The sequence below is a fragment of the Balaenoptera physalus genome, assembly GCF_965194825.1.
Source record: "Balaenoptera physalus genome assembly, chromosome: 14".
NCBI classification, from domain to species: Eukaryota; Metazoa; Chordata; class Mammalia; order Artiodactyla; family Balaenopteridae; genus Balaenoptera; species Balaenoptera physalus.
The window spans coordinates 5588756-5611030 of NC_138893.1; the positions used below are offsets into that span (position 1 = coordinate 5588756).

The 22275-nt window shown below is 44.5% G+C and overlaps 3 protein-coding genes across 12 annotated transcripts in view; 2 read left to right on the forward strand and 1 right to left on the reverse strand.

Annotated features, from left to right (window-relative positions):
- LOC309643137 (uncharacterized protein) overlaps nt 1-12875 on the reverse strand; it is a 135890-nt gene extending 123015 nt beyond the window's left edge. For both annotated transcript variants that reach the window (XM_082425635.1, XM_082425634.1), the window contains exon 1: nt 11060-12875. The gene's annotated coding sequence lies outside the window, so the exon portion shown is untranslated. The remainder of the gene's footprint in view (nt 1-11059) is intronic.
- HNRNPF (heterogeneous nuclear ribonucleoprotein F) lies at nt 883-21512 on the forward strand. 9 transcript variants are annotated; one of them, XM_082425613.1, is made up of 4 exons: nt 947-1003; nt 1330-1397; nt 15960-16019; nt 20069-21512. In XM_082425613.1, the coding sequence occupies exon 4, from the start codon at nt 20120-20122 to the stop codon at nt 21365-21367; it is 1248 nt and encodes a 415-aa protein (XP_082281739.1). In that variant the 5' UTR covers nt 947-1003; nt 1330-1397; nt 15960-16019; nt 20069-20119; the 3' UTR covers nt 21368-21512. The 9 variants fall into 9 exon arrangements, with proteins under 9 accessions (XP_082281738.1, XP_082281739.1, XP_082281743.1 ...); XM_082425610.1 differs by lacking the exons at nt 947-1003; nt 1330-1397 and adding exons at nt 12893-13048; nt 13878-14021; XM_082425609.1 differs by lacking the exons at nt 947-1003; nt 1330-1397 and adding exons at nt 12897-13048; nt 13746-14021.
- The window catches only part of RASGEF1A (RasGEF domain family member 1A), a 264154-nt gene continuing 242836 nt past the window's right edge, over nt 958-22275 (forward strand). The window contains exon 1 of the mRNA XM_082425593.1: nt 958-1003. The gene's annotated coding sequence lies outside the window, so the exon portion shown is untranslated. The remainder of the gene's footprint in view (nt 1004-22275) is intronic.

The window sequence follows — 22275 nt, forward strand, 5'->3', positions numbered from 1 at the left end:
CATTTTCTCTCCAGAAACAGACTTTTCTACAGCCTGAGTTGTGATGGAGTCATTGGGTTTCTTATGAATACCTATTTGATTTTTGTAGGACCTGTTCTCTGAAATTATGCCTCATCAGTTTTCTAGTACATTTTCACCTCCTCCTTTTACTCTTCCCATTTTTTTTTTTCCTGGAATCAGCTTCTTTTGACAAACTGCTCCTTCCTTTACTATAGTCGCCCATTCATAATCTGGCCCTATTCCAAGCACCCCCTTAATTTAACTGGTGATTTAAAAAATAATCTTCTGCTTCACCAGTGGTGAGTACCTTTATATCTTCCTCTTTATGGAGACTCCAAAAATAAAATGGTAAGAATTATTAATCCCAGAACACATTACAGAATCTGTTCCACTGCCTCAGGCAGGGTAGCCATTTCAGCTACCATCCAGCCAGTCGGCTCGGGGCTCTGACTGAACACTGTGCATCGCCTCGGCGTCTTGAGGGTCACCTTCAGAAACCTTGGGGCTTCTCAGCCCAAGTGATAGTCACGTAAGCAACCTCAGTCAACCTGCTAATCCCTCCCTAAACCCTGCCCTCGGAGCCGCCTTTATCGGTCTTCGATGTTCCCGGTTCCCTCTTTCTTCACTCTCGTCCGGAAATGACTCTCATTTTCTTCTGTCACCCTGGTCTTCAATCCAGGGGTCCTTTGGGATCACTGTTTGGGGGACTCTCCCACTCAGTATCCTCAGAGGTTCAGCCGTGCCCCACAATTCCTCCCCTCCCCCGACCACGGCTCGCCCACGTCCCACCCCTCCCCTTCCCGCAGGGCCTCCGGTCCTCAGGCCCTGGCCCCGCCCTACTCCTGGCCGGCCAATCCCTAGCTCCGCTCCGGGAGCGTCACAATGCGCCCTCGCGGCCCCGCCCACAGACGACCGCCTCAGAGACCCCGCCCCGCCGTGGTCTTTGCGTTTTTCCGGCTCCGTCTTGGAAGTGGAACTACGCCGCGTCTTCCTGGAGAAAAAGGTAGGGTTCTGCAGGGAAACCGGCCCGCGGTTACGCTGGCAGCCGGGAGCGGGCCGGGGGTGCGGGTTCCTGGGGCTGCTGTTCCCGGGTGCTTGGGCGCAGGGCCGAGGGAGGGCAGGGCACTCCGAGAGCTGAAGGTCTTCCGGAAGCGCCGCGTGCGCACGACGGACGGGAGTTGTGGCCTCGGGCCCGCCGCGCGCCTGACCCCGCCTCTCCGGGGGGCCCTCTCCCGGGGCGCGCTGCCAGGGGTTTCCATAGTGATGGTAAACAAGCCTCAACTGCCTCAGCTACAACTGCCAAGTCCCCCGCGTTCCACCCTGCTCTAGGTGCTCAGAGGGACGACCGAGGTGCCGGATGTGAAGAAAAGCGGGGGCGTGGAGACTTGGAGCCCGAGGTGAGGGGTGGGACGGGCGGCGTGTCCGAGGCCCGCATACCGGGGAGCGGCCGGGGAATGCGGCCCCTAGCATGGAGGACCGAGGGGTTGAGATTTGGGGGTCAGGAGAGGCGGGATCGGAGGTGAAGGCCCGCACACCCTGGACCGATTAGGGACTGGGCCTACTGGGGGTTGGGGACTGCGGGGCTGAGATTTGGGGTCGGAGGAGGTGGGATCTGAGGTCAGGGGCCATACACCCGGGGACCGACTGGGTACCGAACGCGGGGACCCGGCCCACTGAGGGTGGGGACCGCGGGGCTAAGCTTTGGGCTTAGGGGAGGTGGGTCTGAGGTCAAGGGCCTTATGTTCCGGGACTGGACCGCGGGGCTGGGATTTGGGGTCGGGGAGGCAGAGTCCGAAGCGACGAAGGGAAGGAGAGCCTCGTGCGGACTCCTGAGGGAGCAGAGCCGAGCGCCCCTGCCAGGAGTAGGGTGAGAAAACCAGGCGACCGTGCGAGGGGGTTCATTTTAAAATGAAAGCGGTACTTTCACGTGGCTGAACGCGTCCGCGAGTTGCACAAGACTGGTTGGGTACCTGACTCCTCCCCCCTCCCACGTTCCCGCTCTCCGAGCCTCCACTTTCGAGCTTTGCGGCCTTTTCTTTCTCTCTGTGCGGCGTGTGTGCCCTGAGCCCTTGTCTGCATTTCTCTCCTGCTCTCAGAGGTATCGTGTCTGTATTTTGGCTGAAACTCTTTGGTTCTCGTTGTCTTTGACGACCACATTTCTGCTGAGCGAACTTAATTCGGCCATTTCTTTTTCCTTGTCCTGTGCTGCTTTTATCTTTGAACGTACTTTTGCTGATTCTTGACTGCGCCCAAGAAACTTCTGGACGCAGCCGGCGCTCGCGCCGCGCCTCCGCCGCCCTGTTCCCGCGTGGCTCACGGAAGGCGGTGCCGGGCGGCCTGGGGGAGGCCGCGCGAGTCTCGGGGACCCGACCGGCCCTGGGCCCCGGTCTTTTACGTAATCGCTTGGGGGTTGCAGCCCCTCCCCGTTAATGTGTACCTTAAAGGGTCTCTAGGAGGACCCCCACAGGTTCCCGCCAGACAACCCCAGGCCCAGGCGAGCCCCCCCGACCCCTTCCCCGGCCACCGGCGAGCCCCGCGCGTCCCGCGGGACGCCCTTCGCGGCAGTTTTTTTCCCCTGAGGCCCTGACGAACCAGCATGCTTCACAAGTGTTCTCGAGGCTCCGGGGGGCCCACGAGCGACTTCTTCCCGGAACCGCCTGGGTCGGGCGGCGGTGGAGGTGGGGGAGGGGCCCCGGGCGGCAGACGTTAGGGGCGGGCCTCGGCTGGTCGGACCCTCGTGGAACCCGGAGAGTGGAAGGCTGCAAATAATCTTTTAGTGAAGGACATCATCGAAACTATCGATCTTAATATAATTCTCACTCTTACTTTTAGTCACGTTTTTAAAAGTTAACTATTTGTTTTTGAATTTCTAGTAAGAATGAAAATATCTCGAGTTCTCCGGTTAGACAAAAATGTTAGGGTCTATCAGTGAAAAGTGATGTTTTCAGTGCTAATTTTTAGACAAGATTTTTTAATTTTCAAGTGAGTAAATTTCTGCTCTCAATGAACATTAAGAGAGACTGCTTTATAACTGGTGTTAAGCAGGTCCAGCCTTTCCCTTGGGGATCTCATCTTCCTATATGCATTTCTGTAAATTAATTAGGTTTATGATTTCCATATTACGGTCTCCTTTTTATTTTTAGTTTTGTCTTTTAGTAACATTCTTTTTGTAGTAGTTGCTTTTTGTTTTTGTTTTAACTGGCACGTGGCTGGTTTTCACTTGAGTATTGTTACAAGGCTCCTTTAAACAAAATAACTCGAATAAAAATGTGAATTGATTTAACGGAAAGGATTGATTAGGAGGAGAGTTAGTCCTTGAATATGGCCCAAACTGAGGGAGAGTGGAGACACGTGGTGCGTGCCCTTTGGAGTAGGTGCCTGAAGGGGGTACAGAAATGGGAGGGGGCCTCCTTCTGCAGAGGTGACTTTACCACCAACCTGCCTTCTCCAGTCTGAGCTCTGGCTCTCAGGCTCTTTGTAGAAACACATTAATTGACCCTTACTGGATCCACAGACAGAGCTAGGTGTTTGACCACATTTTCTAATCACGTGCTCGTGACCAGTGTACAAGGAGGTATTACTGTATTCCCATCATGCAGATGTGTCCTAGGGACACAGTTGGGACTGGAACTCAGGTCTATCTGACAGGGACAGTCCTCTGCCAGGGCCCCTGCCCCTAATTAGTTGCCCTGAGCAAAGATTCTTGTGAAAGACAAAAGACTGGGCAAAGGGAGAACCAGGTTCATCTTAGACCAGCCTGGTTTATTTTAACTGTTTGTTTGTATTTCTAAGGATTTTTAAAATATAACCACAATACCATTATCACACCTAAAGAAATAGTAATTCCTTGATATCATCAAATACCCAGGGTTCAAATGTACCCGATTGTGTAATAAATATTTTTATTTAGCTGGTTGGTTTGATTTGGGATCCGAATAAGGTCATTATATGTTTAGTAGATATATAGCTCTCAAGTTATGTTTTAAGACACAGCAGCATTGTCCAACAGAAATATAATGCAAGCCACATAATTTTACATTTTCTGATAAAAAGGAGCATAGTTCACTTTAATAATTTAGTTTAACATGTTATATATCTAAAATAGACCCAAAATAATCACTTCATCATGTAATTTTTATAATTAATTTATTATTTTTTTAAATTTTTGGCTGCGTTGGGTCTTCGTTGCTGTGCGCAGGCTTTCTCTAGTTGAGGTGAGCGGGGGCCGCCCTTTGTTGTGGTGTGCGGGCTTCTCATCGTGGTGGCTTCTCTTGTTGAGGAGCGCGGGCTCAGTAGTTGTGGCGCACAGGCTTAGTTGCTCTGCGGCATGTGGGATCTTCCCGGACCAGGGCTCGAACCTGTGTCCCCTGCATTGGCAGGCAGATTCTTAACCACTGCGCCCGCCACCACGGAAGTCCCCCAATAAATTTTTTTTTCCCCAGTAAATTTTTAAATTATATTTTTCATGCTTTTTTTTTTTTTTTGAACTAAGCTTTCAAAATCCAGTGTGTGGGGCTTCCCTGGTGGCGCAGTGGTTGAGAGTCTGCCTGCCAATGCAGGGGACGCGGGTTCGGGCCCTGGTCTGGGAGGATCCCGCGTGCCGCGGAGCGGCTGGGCCCGTGGGCCACGGCTGCTGAGCCTGCGCGTCTGGAGCCTGTGCTCCGCAACGGAAGAGGCCGCGATGGTGAGAGGCCCGTGCACCGCGATGAAGAGTGGCCCCCGCTTGCCGCAACTAGAGAAAGCCCTCGCACAGAAACGAAGACCCAACACAGCCAAAAATAAAATAAATTAATTAAAAAAAAAAATCCAGTGTGTGCTTATTTTATAGCACATCTCAATTTGTACCAGCCTCATGTCAAGTATGACAAGAGGCTACCTTATTAGACAGTGACGATCTAAAGGTTCTCTATTCTTAAAAGTTTTTTCTTTGAACAAATCAGGTTGTGTGTCACGTAGGTTTCCTTCCCCACACTCTGGGTTTTTCTGACTGCATTCCCATGGTGGTGTTTGAATCTCTGTCCTCTGCGTTTCCTGTAAAATGGTAGTTATCCTTTACAGGCTGTCCTGATTCCGTTGAGATTTTATTTTGAAATACTGCATGGGAGGTGCTGTGTACTCCTGTCAGAGGCACATATTGGTTGGTGTTCTTCTTTGTGATGTTAGCAGCTGTTGATGTTCGTTCTCTAAACGCATTGTTTTGTTGATTGTTTCCAGATCAGTGATGTTTTAATTCAATATTCCTTCTCAGTTATTAGCAGGTGTACTTCTGTAGAGAGGAAATTTTCTTTGTTAATCATTTGATTAAGATGTACTTTATAAAAGGCAGGTTAAGTTTCTGATTCCTTTTTTATATTTAGTATCCATATCCAGAATAATGAATTGAATCCTTAGACACTAATTTTTCTGGTATCATTATGAAGTCATGGATTTTAACATATAGGGTGTGCTTTAATCCACTGTAGCTTTTATTCTCTTTGATGCTCCAATTCAATTTTTGGCCAGTGGGAGCCCTTCAGATTGGTTCCTTTCTTGACACAATTTCAGTGGTCTTTGGCTTCCTTGGTTTAAGGCCTAATACTTCATTAGGTGGATCCGTCAAAGTTTATTCAACTGGATCTCTAGTGATGGGCAATTGGGTTGTGCTGCAATGGATAGCCTCTGCAGGCGTATTTTCACTTTCTTGGTCATTAGGGGTTGAACCATTTAATATTTCCACAAACAGTATCTGAGAGTGTCTGCTGATCTACAGCCTCTCCAAGCGGGTTTGTTATCAAACTTTTGTATTTTTGCCAGTGTGATAGGTATTTTAAATGTTGTTTCATTTAAAATTCTAATTTATCTTGCATGGTGATGTTGAGCATCTTTTTGTTTTTAAAGGCATTCCTTTTTCTGTCAAGTGTCCTTACCTGTAGCCCATTTTCTTTTTTGGATTGTTGGACTTTTTGTTTCTCTCTTTAGAAGCGCTCTATGTACCTTAAGGGTATTAACACTTTTGGGAAATAAATTGCAAATGTCTTTCCCATTTTATCATTGGTATTTTGCTTAGCTTATGGTGTTTTTAGCCATGCATAAGAGGGTTTAGGTTGTTTTGTTTGCGTGTGTGTGTTTGTATATTTTTCTGTATTATGGGGTTTGAGTCATGGTCAGGAAAGTTTTCCTTACTGCCAGTGTAAAGACAATTCATCCATGTCTATTTTTCTTCTGTTATTTAGGGTATTTCTTAGAAACATGAAAAATTCTTAGTTAGCCCACATTTTACCTTCATCAGTATGTTAATGTGACAGTATCAGTGATTGACTTTGAAATGATGAATTACAGTTGCAGTCCTGGAATAAATCCAACTTGGTCATGTATTAAATAGCTTTGTGTATTGCTGGATTTGGTTGGCTAATGTTTATTTAGGAATTTTTCATGTGAGTTCATGAGTGAAATTAGCCTGTGAAACTTGATGAACTAATTCTAAAACTCTTGGAAAATCAATTCCAAGTTTATTGTAGATCAAAATGTTAAAAAACATAGATGGAAACAACAGAGCTTTAAGTTAAAAAATATCCATATGGCCTTGGGCTAGGAAAAAGGTCTCTTAAACAGGACACAAAAAGCGATAATCATTTAAGGGGAAAAAAATGACAAGAATGAAAAAAATTCTAAACTATTATGTTTCCCTTACAGTATGCCTTTTACAAAAATCCTCATATAGTATAAATATTTTACAAATTCCTACCACACTCTCTCCTTTTAAGTTTATCTACGTGCAAAGATGGTCCATCATTGACATCTCCATTCTTCATCTTCCCCTAATTGAGGTCTCTTCTGCTTTACATGAATATTTGGTTAGAATAGTGCTGTCCAATAGAATTATGATATGAATGATTTTTAAAATTTTTTAATATTTGATGTAATTCACATACCATATAGTTCACCTTTTTAAAGGGTACAGTTCAGAGGTGCTTTTTTTTTTTTTTTTTTGTAACAAAGTTGTAAAAACCATCACCACTATCTAATTTCAGTATATTTTCTTTCTTTAATTAATTAAATTGAAGTATAGTTGATTTACAATATATAATAGTTTCAGGTGTACAGCACAGTGCCTCAGTTATACGTATGTGTATTCTTTCTCAGATTCTTTTCCCTTAGAGTATATTACAAAATATTGAGTATAGTTCCCTGTGCTATACAGTAGGTCCCTGTTGGTTATCTATTTTATATATACAGGAGTGTGTATATGTTAATTCCGACTTGCTAATTTCCCCCCCTTTTGGTAACCATAAGTTTGTTTTCTATGTCTGTCTCTTTCTGCTTTGTAAATAAGTTACTTGTTTTTGTTTTGTTTTTAGATTCCACATATAAGCGATATCATATTTGTCTTTCTTGTCTGGCTTACTTCACTTAGTGAGATAATCTCTAGGTCTATCCTTGTGGCTGCAGATGGCCCAGTACCTTTTCGTATGTTGAAACACCCTTAAGCATTCTTAAGCATTCCTAGGATAAATCCCACTTGGTCATGGTGTATAATCCTTTTTACAGGCTGCTGGATTCAGTTTGTTAGTATTTTGTTGGGATTTTGTGTCTATACTCATAAGGGGTTATCTTGCAATGTCTGTCTGGTTTTGATATCTACAAGTGTATTAGTTTGCTAGGGATACCATAACAAAGTCCTACAGACTTGGTTACTTAAACAATTTATTGTCTCATAGTTCTGGAGACCAGAAGTCCTACATCAAGGTGTCAGCAGGTTTGGTTCCCTCTAAGAAGCTTGAGGAAAAGGATATGTTCCAGACCTCTCTCTGTGGTTTATAGATGGCTGTCTTCCCTCTGCTTATCTGTGTCCAAATTTCCCCTTCTTCATGTTGGAATACAGCCCATCTTAATTATGTCATTTTTAACTTAATTACCTATATAAAGACTATATCCAAACCTGGTCACATTCTGAGGTACTGGGGTTAGGACTTTAACATGTGAATTTTGGGGACACAATGTTCAGCCCATAACAGGGGGTAATTAATACTGGCCTTGTATATAGAATGTGTTGGAAAATGTTTTAATATTTTAATTTAGTATATTTTAATATATATTGTGATTGGTTCAACACATCCAAAGTATCACTTCAATATGTAATCAGTATTTTGAAGTTGAGGTTTGAGGTTCTTGTTTTTGATGTTCGCAATTCATTTTAATTTTTTAAATTTAAATTAAATTATTATTATTAATATTTTTTGGCTGCTCCGAGAGGCTTGTGAGATGTTAGTTCCCCCACCAGGGATCGAACCCGTGCCCTTGGCAGTGAGAGCGCAGAGCCCTAACCACTGGACTGCCAGGGAATTCCCTGCAATTCACTTTATATGTACTAAATTTTATCACTTAGGGCACATCTCAGTTTGTACTTGCCACATTTCGAGTGCTTCGTAGTAATGTGTGGCTATTGGTACCATATTTTTATCCTTTGTACCTAACTTGCTCTTTTTCCAAAGCACTTTTTCTCTGTACTTTAAATTTTTTTTTACCATCGTATGCCTGGGTTGTGTGTTTTCAAAGTATCTGTTGGGAACTACACCACTGAGTTTATCTTAAGCCAGGAAAGTTTCCTTCCATTCTTTATCTGTTCTCACCTCCATTTTGTCTTTTTCTTCTTCTGGAATTTCTATCATTCACATGTTGTTTCTCCTGTCTCATGTTATCTCTTACTCCTCTGAAATTCATCTTTTTCCCCTCATTGTTTCTGGGTTTTTTTTCTTTGTTTTGAGCTATTTCTTCCACTTGGTTTTCCAAGCCACTATCCTTTCTTTCAATTCATTACTAACTTTATAAATTCAAAACTCAATTTTTAGCACTGGAAAGTTTTTTATTCTGTAATCAAGTATCTGAGAGTGCTTGTTATTTTTTCTGTTAAAATATTTACAGTTTTGTACAGTACTTCTTGTTCCCAGAAAACTGTCTGCTGTTCTAAGCCGTTGTCCGGTTTGTGGTATTCTGGTGCTGGAACCCCTCTCAAGTACATTGTCGAGTTCCTTTCCTCCTCTTGGCTCTGTTCTCTACCCACCCGCCCCCCCGCCACCCCGGGGCAGTGTGCTATGGTCCCCTGAGCAGCAAACATGGAGCACAAGGAGCTACAGCTGCCTCCACTCCTATGGCAGCTGCAGGGGACCTGACAAGATGTCAGCTTTCCACCAAGACCCAAGAGGAAGCTCTAGGCCTTCTGAAGGGGCTGTGGGCATTCATTAATACAGATGATGAAATATTTCCCTCAGTTGGGGAGAACAGATTTTTATCTTTAACACTGGAGGTTTCTTTTTCTTTTTTCTTAAAAATTAATTATTTTATTTATTTATTTTGACTGCACCGGGCCTTAGTTGCGGCATGCAGACTTAGTTGCAGCATGCATGTGGGATCTAGTTCCCCGACCCGGGATCGAACCCCAGCCCCCTGCACTTGGATCCGCAGAGTGCTACGCACTGAACCACCAAGGAAGTCCCTGGAGGTTTCTTTTTATGAACACCCCACCTGATACTTTTTTTTCTGTTGTAACTTTAGATCTTGATTCTTGAGTCACTAATGCAATCAGTAATACAGAGCAATGACTGCTTGTTCTATGGTGGCTAATAATTTGTCCCTTGTGTTAATTTCAGTACAAGCATTATAGACATAATTTACCTAACATTACACTATTTTTGCTTTTTAGTTAACACAGCTTTTGAGAAATAAACAGAGGAAAACTGTGTATTATTACCCCAGACTTAGCTACAGTAAGCTAAAGAGCCTAATAGCTAAAAGATGATGGAAAACAGCTTTCCTATTGCTTACAAATTATATTTTCTTTGATGGATAAAAATGTAGTAATAGCAACGAACATTTAAAATGTCATTTATTTTAATCACCCCACCTATAGCTTCTCTTTTTTTTAAGTTGATTTACAATGTTGTGTTAGTTTCTGGTGTACAGCAGAGTGATTCATTTATGCATATATATATTCTTTTTCATATTCCATTTATGGTTTATTACAGGATATTGAATATAGTTCCCTGTGCTATACACTAGGACCTTGTTTATCTATTTTATATATAGTACTTTGTATCTTAAAGCTTCTCTTTTCTTTAATAGCCCTTAGGTAGTTTTATGTGTTGAACTTGGTATGTTGTACAAATTAGGTCAGAGTTCTCACACTTGAGAGGCATGAGCTGTTTGAAAATTTAGGTACAGTTGTGTGTGGGGGGGTATACTTTTTTAAAAAGTTGATCCAGACCTGCATCATATTCTCAGGTGGAGTCCCTGACAGCAAAAAAATGTTTAAGAACCACTGAATTGGGACTTCATAAAATTGCTGGGTTGGAAGAGACTTGAGGTTTCTAGTGTAGTTTCCAATAGAACAGGAAAACATCCATAACAAATAGAAATCTGGGCTCTGCTCATATACTGTCCCATGACTGGGAATTGCTTCTTCCCCAGACCCCATGTGTGCTCCTCAAGTGGAAAACAGACAGCAGCAGAAACGATACCTAAAATTCTCTTTTTTGAATTTAGTAAGAATTGAATATAAAGATTAAAAGGATTCACCATAAAAAAAAAAAAAGGATTCACCATAAAATAAAAATATTTTTACAAAGCAACCAACACCAAAACATATCCTGACAAACGGCTGCATTATATATTGAACAAGTATCTGGGGGAAATAAGTAGGTAATGTACAAAGGAAAAATAGAATAATATGGTCTTCTAACTTCCACTTTTAAACCTTAGCTTTTTACCAGGGGGAGAAAGTTTAACATTTCCACCCCTGTTCATGCTTCTGATCTGTTTAAATGTCACTTCCTCAGAACCCCAATGTGAGTTAATCCCTGTTTTCTTATTTATTTCAGAATTTGTCATACGTTTGTTTGTTTCTTTATTGATTTCCTAGTCCACTGTTCTGTGGACTTAGCACAGTACCTGCATCTTGTAAGTGCACAATATTTCTGGGTTAATGAATGACTTGAAATTGGGTAAATTTTATCTACTGCACATCACTCAAATCCTTTCACATGCTTCAGTTTCCACCACAATGTTTTTGTTGCAGGGTACGTACCATCACTTCTTCCTAAACTTGTCTCACTTCTTCCCATCCCGTCTCCATGCATCTGTTCCCATCATTCATTTTCCAGAGAGCAGCTAGACTGTTCTGTTGAAAAGCAAAACTCTATACTACATTCCATTTTGAAATAGTTAAGTATCTTCTCTTAGAGTAAATAAAATCCAAAATACCGAATCAGGCCTTCAGGGCTTTGGAGGATCTTACTCTGCTTCCCCCTTTTGTGGATCTCCCCGCTGGCTGCAGGTGTTCTGAGGTGCTTTCTGTCTCAGCATTACACTTTCCCCTGTGTCTTCTGTACATGTTGTTCCTTCACCCGGCAGGAACCCTATCATGACTGATCAATTATTAACACTCGACTAGCCAGTTAGCCAGTGTCACCAACCAGTTAAGCCAAGAAAGAACATGTAACGCTACTTAACTGCAACAAATACATGCAAATAAAATAAGTGAGAAAATGGATGCCAGTCGTTTAAATTACCAAGAATGTATTTTGAAGAGGATTTTAAGTGAAATAAGTGCTCATGAAGCAGTCAAGATACTCATTTCCATAGAGATACTGTTTCCAAAAGCAAGCCAATCTTGTGGCTTAATTTTTCTTCAGAATATTGTTTTATTTCTTTTGAGTGTATGAGTTTTTAGTGTCTTTCTCACTTTTTGTGGGATGGCTGGATTTTGAATCAGATCATTTTGAAGCAGATCCCAGCCATCACACCATTTCACCTACAAACAAGTATTTAAAATATCTCTAAAAATTAATTCCTTTGTTTTTAAACATAACTGCAATTCTATCATATCTGACATAAGTAAAATCAGTGTTCAAGTATCTCCTAAATTGTCTCATAAATGTTGATCAATTTGTTTGAATCAAGATCCAAATATGTCCCATGCATTGTGAATCCTTGATAATTCTCTTAAATTTCTTTTATTCAATAAGTGCTCCCTTGGAGATATTTTGTTGAATGTCTGGCTATTGTGCTTGTCGAGTTACCCACAGTCTGGCTTTGTAGGCTGCATTATCATATTCTCACCTAGAACCTTTTCCCTGTAAATTCTGTAATTTGTTCGTTATTTCGAGTAAATAGATTGAGTTTTTCCTCTTAGATAATTTTATTACTAAAAGTATTAAACATACACAAAAGTAGAGACAAAAGTATGAAACTCCATATACCCATCCCCCAGCTTCAATAATTACTAAATCATGGCCCATGTTGTTTCATCCGTACTCCGACTCCCTGCAGTCAGATTATTTAGAAACATATTCTAGGCATCAGATGTATATCTAATGACTTTCTTTAAAAAAAATCACAGCAGCATAGCTACAACTAAAATTTTATCATTTCTTAATGTAAATACAGTCACTGCTAAGATTACTGCAATTACCTTATAATTGTTTTCCAGTTCATTTGAATTAGGAGTCAAAAGTTAATAAAATGTAACTGCCTGTTAGGTTATGAAGTTTAAGAATTGCGTGTTTTAAAATTAATCTTTTTAAAATTGTGCAAAAATATTTACATGACTAGGCCCAAATCTACAAAACAAGGTACTGTATACACAAAGACGTGTTCTACCTTTTGTTCATTAGTTTCCATTCTGAATCCTTTCCTGCCTTCAGAGATGATTTTTTTTTTTTTAATTTAAATTTTATGGTTTCTCCTTACACATGAGTGGTGCCGGTCACCCCTCCCCTCCGCCCGTACTCTGGACTTTTCTCCACCCTGGCACTTCTGAGAGCTCACTCAGAACGGTCTTCCTCGTTGCTTTCCTTCCCTCCTCCTCCCACTTCCTGCCTTGGCCGACCGCGCGGGCCGCACCTGCAGGACGCGTTTCCATTGGTGACATCTTGGCGGGCCCGTCGGTGGCACTTCCTCCTTTACGCCCCGTGACCCACGTCCGGCTCGCCGCCCTCCCAGTCACGCGGCCTCTGCCTCCGGGACGCAGCCCCGCGCGCCGGCCTTCCGGACTCCAGGCCCCGGACCCGTCGTGGTGAGCCGCAGCGAGCGGACGACCCCCGCCCGCACTCCCCCCAACCCCCGAGGGTCTCGGGAACTCTTCCCCACCTCTTCCCGCACAGCCGCCCCCCCTACCCCCGGAACTCTTTCTTCCCCCTCGCTGCCCCGGGAATTCCCCCTCCCCCCCCAACCCCACGGCCTCAGGAAGTCCCCCCGACCCGACCCGGGAGCTCCGCCCCCAGCCCGGGAAGGCGACCGCCGACCTCGGGTCCCGGGAACTCTTCCTCGCAGCCCCTAGAAGCCCCTCTGACTCGGGAGCTCCGCCTCCCCTTCCCCCCCCACCCCCCGCGATTCCAGGAAGCCCGGCCGGAGAACTCTTCCCCACCTCGCCGCCAACACTTCCCGCCTCCTTCCCCGGTCTGAAACCTCTTCCTTCTGCCGCTCCAGTGAGTCCCCCTGCCCCGGGAGCTCCCCTCCACCTCCGGGCTCGGGGAGCCTTAGCCTCGTGACCTCCTTCCCCTCCCCCCAACTCGCGCAGCCCGGGAAGCCTCTCCTCCCTCCCCCCACCCGTAGCTCGCCCCGCCCCGGAAGCTCCCGCTGACCCCGCCCAGGCCCGGGGATGGGGCGCCCTGTTGTCGCGCGTTCCTGTAGGGCTTGGCCGACCCGAGACTGTCGGATCGCCCGGTGGAGGCCGAGCGAACCCCTTCACTTTGTCCCGGTGCCTCCGCCAGGAGCCTGGTGTCCGGGACCCATACCGCGCTTCCCGCCGAAATCGCTCAGACGCGCCCCTGCCGGCCCGCGATCTTGAGAGCGCACTTTGAAGCCTCGTTCGAAGCGTTTCCCCACAGCCAGTTGAGTTTCAGTTTCAGGTTAATAACAAAAGGAGATGCACCTGGCTTTTCCCCGGAATCCTCTGCGTTTTTAAGCGTCTGGTGGAATTGGGGGTCCTTTGGCTGTGAACCGCGTTTGCTTCATGAAGATAGAAATCGGTCCTGCTCCTTTCAGCGGTAAGTCTTAGGGCCAAAGAGTCAACCGCGTAATCCTGAGGCGGGGTCTCACGCAGACCGTGATTTAAGAGGTAGAACTTTCTGAGTGATTAAGACAGCCAGAACAGTTTGAGTGCTGCCAGCTGTAGGTTAAAATTCATTTACAGATGGGGACGAAATGCTCTTCAGGCCTCACTGGAACACAAATAAAGGGGGTGAAGCCGGGGACCCGCCGAGTTCCCGTCTCTCGAGACGGTGCGGGTGCAGTTTAAAGCGCCCTGTGTGCTCCCTAGAGAAACCTAATCAGCCGTGCGTTCAGGCGCGCCCTGTTTATCTTGATTGGTGCACCTGGATCCGAACTAAATCCTGCCTAACCTGTATAGTAGAGTGAGGAAGAGCACGTTCTGGAGACCGTCCCAGGAGTCCTGGGAGCCTGTTAGAAATGCTGAGTCTCGACTCCGGCCCAGATCTATTGTTTTAGGATCTGAATTTTAACAAGATCCTCGGGTGGTCCGTGTGCGCACTTACGTCATAGTCTAGTTGCGGGTGTGTGTGTGTGCGCGCGCGCGCAAGATCCTTGGTTGTCCCCCCTTTCGGTACGTTCAGTTCAGTCGGTCTCCACTTGCAGCACCCGAGAGCAGTATTTTGTTAGCCGCCGCCGCCGCCAGCAGCGATTGCAGGGTGCTGCCGGGGAGGGGGGGTGGGCGACCAGTGTTCCCCCTCAGCGCTTCAACTGTGTGCGCGCCGCGGTTCAGTCTCGTGAAAATCGGCTTCCTTGCTTCTGGCCGCCCCCGAGTGTGCGTGCCCGCGGAGGCGCCTCAGCTGTTGGTGTGCGGACCACACTGGAATGAGCCAGGAGCAGGGATAAACCGAGGCAGAAGGGGTTCGGCCCGTTAGGATGACTGGGTTCTACCCTTTAGATTTCACTCTTTTCTGGGGGGCAGAGGAGAGGGGCGGTTGATGAAGCCTCTTGAAAACCCTCTTCTAGAGAATTTGCAACTGTTACTTCTTAAATTGTAGTACTTTACATTTATATAGGTCTTTCCTCCAAAATAGTATCTCGTGTAATAATTACAGGACGCTAATAAGGGAAGGCAGATATTACCTCTTAAGACAACAGGCTCAGAAATTAACTTGACTTTCTCAGTTCTACGTTTCTGAAACTAAGAATGTGCTTTAATTCTCAAACTTAATTCGCTGGACATACAGTATTTTGGGGACAGCTTTGTCCTGTGGCTGTGGTTGATGGTACTGATGTTTTTCCTATTGAAAAGCGTATTTCAACATTTCCTCCCCTCACTCTTCCTCAGTTAAAAGATTAATGTTAGACCAAATACATTAGGTCTCAAGAAGTGAAGCTATCACATAAAACTAGGAAAGAAAATCTTGAGTATCTCCACCTAGTCCTCCAGGGGTGCTTGTAAATTGTAAATACTGTTGGTACAGTCTCTAGCAAACCAGCTTTCTCTGGAGCCCATCCCTGTGAAAATCTGGCCACGCCTCTGATCCCCTGTGCGGGTCGGCGCCGCAGCTCCTCGCCCCCTGCCCGCCCGCCCGCGGCTTCCCGGAACCGCGCTGACCTTGCCTCCGCTCCATCCCGATAGTGCCCTCCCGCCCTCGATATTTAAATTGCCTTAGCGCGCTTAGGTATTCGTGTAAAGAACTCGCGTTTTGAGTACGTCTCTCAGGGCAAGTGGAGAGTTTCAGGCTGGTACTCTCGGCGTTACCCTAGGAAAGAGGTGAAGCGTCTCAAAGCTGTGGGGGCGGGCGGGCGTGCACTTTCTTGAAGGCAGCCCCGCGGTTTTGTAAACGGCCTCCCACAGCCCGGGCTCTGGCTTTTCCGGAGGAAGGGAGCCCGGAGCCCGGAGCCCAGCCCAGCCCAGCCGGGGAACCGCTGGCTGTGCTCACTCTGGGAGTGCTGGGGCACTGAGGCAAGACGGCCTTATCGCTCTTTTTTAGGACAGTTCGTTACCTGCCTGGAGTGTCTTCGACTGTGGGCATCCCCCGCTGTTCTGTAAGGTGAGCTATTTTAAGAAAAGTAATTTCTCAGTTTGTAATTGACTTATTTTATTGACACAGAAAACTTTCTTGAGTGTGAAGTAAATTTTTTTTTCACTAGCTGTAAATCTAACGTTGAGCAGAACTCCAGCTCTCTTAACTTTCTCAAGTGTTAATGTTCTAAGTACTGTAAGTCTGCAAAGAATTCAAATGTAGAGGATTCTGAGGGCAAAGATGAGGATATTGCATTATGTACATTAGAAATATAGATCGGTGTTTTGGAAGAGTGCTCTCACATTGCCTTTAGAGGAGAAGTCACTTTATTTTTGAAACATTATTTTCTGAAACAAAAAACATTTATAATTGTTTTATATTGGGCGTTTTAAGTAGTCCTTACGTGAAATGTCTGTGTTCTTTTATGCTTCCTGCTTGTCTTTTTTTTATTTTTTCCCCCTGCTTGTCTTTTTTAACCTAACCAGGCTGCCATATTCTAGAGGGTGGTGTTGACCCCACCTGGCCATCAGTTAATCTCTTGCTAATCTTGGGCCTGCTGTGCTGGGGGTGGGACCACAGTGACCTACGGAACAGATCAGTCTGTCCCTGCTAGGCTCTTGCGCATTTTTGAAGAGTTTTAAACAAATCATGAATTTGTTTCCCTAGAATGCTCTGGGATCATAGAACTGTAAGACTTAATTTGTGGAAGAGGAAGATTTTATGGGAAAGGTGGTATATTTGAGCTGAGACCTTAAGGATTAGTGGGATTTAGCTAGACAGAAGGTTGGGTGGAGTATATTTGGAGAGATAATTACCACGTGTGTCACACCCAAGGCAGCAGAGAGCCTGGCACACTCCAGGCACAGAGAAATACAGGAATAAGAGGATATATATTTTTTTAATGCAAGTGATGTGAGTGTGTGTTACAGGTCAGAGCTGCAAGGCCTGAGCGCCCCCTTAGCCCCATGGTTTGTGTTCCAGGTGGTGGGAAGCCACTGAGGTCTTAGAACAGGAGAGTGACATAAAGTCACTTTAAAAGAGCTACAGATCAGGTTGCAGTAAGGATTGGAAAAGTTTTAAGGATCAGATGTGAATGTGTCCTGGAAAGGGCTTTTGGTACTGGGATTAGAAAGAAAGAGGAAGTAGAAAGGGATATGAGGGCAATGCACAAAGAAGATGATGATTTGATAATTCAAATCATAATGCCAAGCAGTGTGCTAGGGACTGAGAAGAGATGTGAGAAACCTTTATTACTTGTTGGAGTCAAGAGTTACTGAATAGAATTTAGGTATGGGTTAGGAATAGGATAAGGATGGAGAATGGGATGACCCCCAAAGAAATGATGAGCTCATTGGATTTAAGGGCTTGGGAGTTGTTCAAGGATTACTTTAGTTTCATTCTAGAGCTTCTGGATGACAAGTAAGGCTGACCAGGGTGCTGCTATAGAAGAGTTACAGAAAAAAGGCTGTGTTCATTTGTGGTACATAGGTGGTACTATGGAGTAGAGTTTGTGTATACTAGTCTTGGCCTCAGGGAGCCTAAAGCTGGGAACTTGGGTTCCTGAGCCCAGAATTGGCCCTGGACATATAAGGATCAGGTGAGGCTGCCTACAAGGGCGGGGGGGCAGAAAAAGAAAGAAGGGCCAGTGATTGCGTACAGTTGAACCTTGAGGAAAGGCTCAGGGAGGCAGAGTGCCTAAGGAATTAACAGGAAAACCAAGAGCCACGGGGAGAAAGGATTTCCAGAGAGAATGGTTAAATCCTGCTGTGGGATCTGAAAGGATGGAGATAAAAAAATGTTCCTTTCTTGCCGTGGAGGTCCTTGGCAGAGTGAATCATGCCCTTCTTTTTATGGTGGGGGTGGGTAGAGGCCTTTTGAGGATGAGATTTTACTGAAAGGGAAAGCAAATCAGCAAGTAGCTGGAGGCAAACTTGGTATCAGGGAAGGTGTATATTACAGGGTTGGTTAGAAATGAGATAATCTCCTTAATTGATAAGGAAAATAGTGTTCTGTGAAGAGTTTGAGAAGATGGGGATTTCTTGGGGCAGGTGGAGTTGCCGGAGCAGAGCCACAGGTAACAAGCTCAGCTATGACAAGAAGCAACTCCTTGTTTATAAATTTCTAAATCTTGTTCTAATTTGCTTCACTGTGTCTCTTAGCAGTTTACTTTTCTTTTTCTTAACTTACCATTCATGCTTTCTAATTTGTTTAAATTGTGGGTTTTTTAGAAATCTGCCTATTTTGCTCTAATAGTGTAAATACCCCATTCCATCTGGGATAGTTTTGGGATTCATCTGAGGTAGGATTCTGCTTTATCTTTTTCTACATAATGACCAATGTGCCCAGATTTCTTGAAAAGGCGGCTCTTACCTTTAACGGCTACATCTGTGTTACAGTTGATGTGAAATGACAATTTTCATGAAACAATTTCCGTGTACTAGTGCCCGTTTTGAGCATTGATCACTAAGAATGTAGTTTGGGTCCTATCTGTATTTTTATTGTCTCTCTGTTATGTGTATATTGCTATCTGATGACTCAACCTCTACTCTTCACAATACAGCCCTTTACATGGATTTGACCTTTACTCTTTCAGTTTGGACTCTTCGGTGTCAGATGCCACTTGCACTTCATGACAGACACCCTGTCAGGAAGGGCACCTGTCATGCCTCTTGTACACTGAGGAGTTCATTCCCTTTGTAGTCCCTCAATGAAACACAGCAAAATATGTGTGTTACATTGATCAACATGATGTGTTTTTTAAAAGATTTTTTTCCTTTTTTTTTGATGTGGACCATTTTTAAAGGCTTTATTGAATTTGTTACAATATTGCTTCTGTTTTACGTTTTTTGGCCTCGAGGCATGTGGGATCTTTGCTCCCCAACCAGGGATCGAACCCTCACCCCCTGCACTGGAAGGCGAAGTCTTAACCACTGGACCGCCAGGGAAGTCCCCATAATGTGTTTTATGATCTTCCCCTCTCCCCCGCTTTTCTTTTCTTTTCTTTTCTTTTTTTGGCCGCCCTGTGCTGCTTACAGGATCTTAGTTCCCGAACCAGGGATTGAACCCGGGCCATGGCAGTGGAAGTGCCAAGTCTTGAACACTGGACCACCAGAGAATTCCCAGTTGATCCTTTTTTAATATGTGAAACTGAGAAGCATATAATTTGATTTTTACATTTGCATCACACTTAACTGATATTCTGCTGATGCACTTATCTGTTTGTTTGGATATGTCTTAATTTGACCTCACACTTGACTCAGGTTTTGTTTGAGTTGACAATAGGAACAATGATACTTCCTTAGGCTCTGGAAGCCATTGCTGTCTTGTATCCTTGCAGCATTGTTGCTGATGAGAACACTGATTCTGGTTCATCCCAGTGTCACAGGAAATGTTATTCTGTATTGTGATTTAAAATAGCCCGTGTTTGTCACATCTTTTTGCTTCTGTAGTGTCTTGCCACAAACAGGCAAATTGGTTAAATGTATGGCTTGTAGTTGAAGAATCACACAAGAGCTGTTTTAAATGAACCACCAAATTTCATCACAACAGATAACATGGACTAAATAAAACAAGAAAATGCCCTGCCCAATACTTCTGTGTTCAAAGTACCAGGTCACACCTACCCTCTCTTGCCTTTTACTTCAGCAATGCAACAGTACAGCTCATCTGTCTTCCTGTAGTTCTGACAAGTTCTTAGTATTTCTGAATGTTGCCTCAATTCATTCTCTTCTCTTTCCTTCTAGAACTCATAGTAATTGACCATAAGAATTTGTAGATTTTGTCTTACTGACTGAAGCTTCCAGATCACTATTTTGCTCTTCAAATTTTACTCTCCATTGTCACTTTTTTCTTTTTTTTTAAGACCCCCTAAATTTGTTAATTTGTTATTTTCAGTCTATCTGTGAGTAATGTAACTATTTTTGGGGAGACGTAGGATTGAATCTCTGCTCATGTATTGTAACATCTTTAATTTCATTCATCCTTCCTCATCTGTAAAATGGAAGCTATTTACTGTATATTCTTGTTATACATATTAAATGAAAATTTATGTAAAGTAGTTTTTGCTTTCTTTTCAGCCACAAAAAGCCGCATCCAAGTTTGTTTGACGTCTGCTCTGTCAAGTGTCCATGATGTTGGGCCCCGAGGGAGGTGAAGGCTTTGTAGTCAAGCTCCGTGGCCTGCCCTGGTCCTGCTCTGTTGAGGATGTGCAGAATTTCCTCTCCGACTGCACAATTCATGATGGGGTCGCAGGCGTTCATTTTATCTACACTAGAGAAGGCAGGCAGAGTGGTGAGGCTTTTGTTGAACTTGAATCAGAAGATGATGTAAAAATGGCCCTTAAAAAAGACAGGGAAAGCATGGGACATCGGTACATTGAGGTGTTCAAGTCCCACAGAACCGAGATGGATTGGGTGTTGAAGCACAGTGGTCCAAACAGTGCTGACACCGCCAATGATGGTTTCGTGCGACTTCGAGGACTCCCGTTTGGATGCACCAAGGAAGAAATCATTCAGTTCTTCTCAGGGTTGGAAATCGTGCCAAACGGGATCACATTGCCTGTGGACCCCGAGGGCAAGATTACAGGGGAAGCCTTTGTGCAGTTTGCCTCACAGGAGTTAGCTGAGAAGGCCCTAGGGAAGCACAAGGAGAGAATAGGGCACAGGTATATTGAGGTGTTCAAGAGCAGTCAGGAAGAAGTTAGGTCATACTCGGATCCCCCTCTGAAGTTCATGTCAGTGCAGCGGCCGGGGCCCTATGACCGGCCTGGCACAGCCAGAAGGTATATCGGCATTGTCAAGCAGGCGGGCCTGGAGAGGATGAGGTCCGGTGCCTACAGTGCAGGCTACGGGGGCTATGAGGAGTACAGTGGCCTCAGCGATGGCTACGGCTTCACCACCGACCTGTTTGGAAGAGACCTCAGTTACTGTCTCTCTGGGATGTACGACCAAAGGTATGGAGATGGCGAGTTCACTGTCCAGAGCACCACTGGACACTGTGTCCACATGAGGGGGCTGCCCTACAAAGCGACGGAGAACGACATTTACAACTTCTTCTCTCCACTCAACCCAGTGAGAGTCCATATTGAGATTGGCCCTGATGGAAGAGTGACCGGCGAAGCTGATGTCGAATTTGCCACTCACGAAGAAGCTGTGGCGGCCATGTCCAAGGACAGGGCCAACATGCAACACAGATACATAGAACTTTTCTTGAATTCCACGACAGGGTCCAGCAACGGGGCATATAGCAGCCAGATGATGCAAGGCATAGGGGTGTCAACCCCGTCCACTTACAGTGGCCTTGAGAGCCAGTCCGTGACTGGCTGTTATGGGGCGGCTAGCTATGGTGGCCAGAACAGCATGGGTGGATATGACTAGTTTTGTAGTAGCTTTTGAGTTATTTCAATCAAATTTTCACAGGCAGCCAACAAGCAGTGAAAAGCAGTTATTACTCTAGAGGAAGCTGGGGGACCCATTTTGCACCATGAGTTTGTAAAATCTGGATTAAAAAATTACCTCTTCAGTGTTTTCTCATGCAAACTTTCTTCTAGCATGTTATATTGAGTAAACTAAAACCATTTTCAGCTTTTCTCAACATTTTGGTAGTGTACTTTCTGGAGTGATGTTATCTGAGTTAAAGTAGTTTTAAGTACATTAAATGTGGATCTTTTACACCACATCATCGTGAACACATTGGGGAGGTGTGCTTTTTTGGAAAACTCAAGGTGCTAGATCCCTAATTCAAAGAGGAACATTTCTCATGTTTGTTCATTCTAGTTTATTTTCATTTAAAATCTCTTAGGTTAAGTTTAAGCTTTTTAAAAGTTAGTTTTGAAAATTGAGACACATTACTAATACTGTAGGAATTGGTGAGGCCTTGACTTAAAACTTTCTTTGTACTGTGATTTCCTTTTGGGTGTATTTTGCTAAGTGAAACTTGTTAAATTTTTTTTGTTAACTAAATTTTTTTCTTAAAATAAAAAGACTTTTTCACAATGACTGGCACAGACTATATACTCACCAAAAACTAGCAAAATGATTGGGTGGTTGAGAAGAATTTCATTTTACTACTGCATTTCAGTGTGAATTTTAAAATTTAGCAGTATGATTTCCCTTGTATTCTTAAAACGAGGCTAAATTAAACATTCAGATTTAAAAACATTAAATATATGAGTGGAAATGGTGACTACAGAGTATGAGAATAGAAGCCTACAGTCCCATCTTCCTGTGACTTGTGTTCTGTTCATCAGCCATTTGTAATGTCCTGTTCCCTTGCTTTATGCCGG

Bases quoted from the DNA above. Each gene is read 5' to 3' on its own strand.
- HNRNPF (XM_082425612.1), top strand. From the start codon at position 20,120: ATGATGTTGGGCCCCGAGGGAGGTGAAGGCTTTGTAGTCAAGCTCCGT.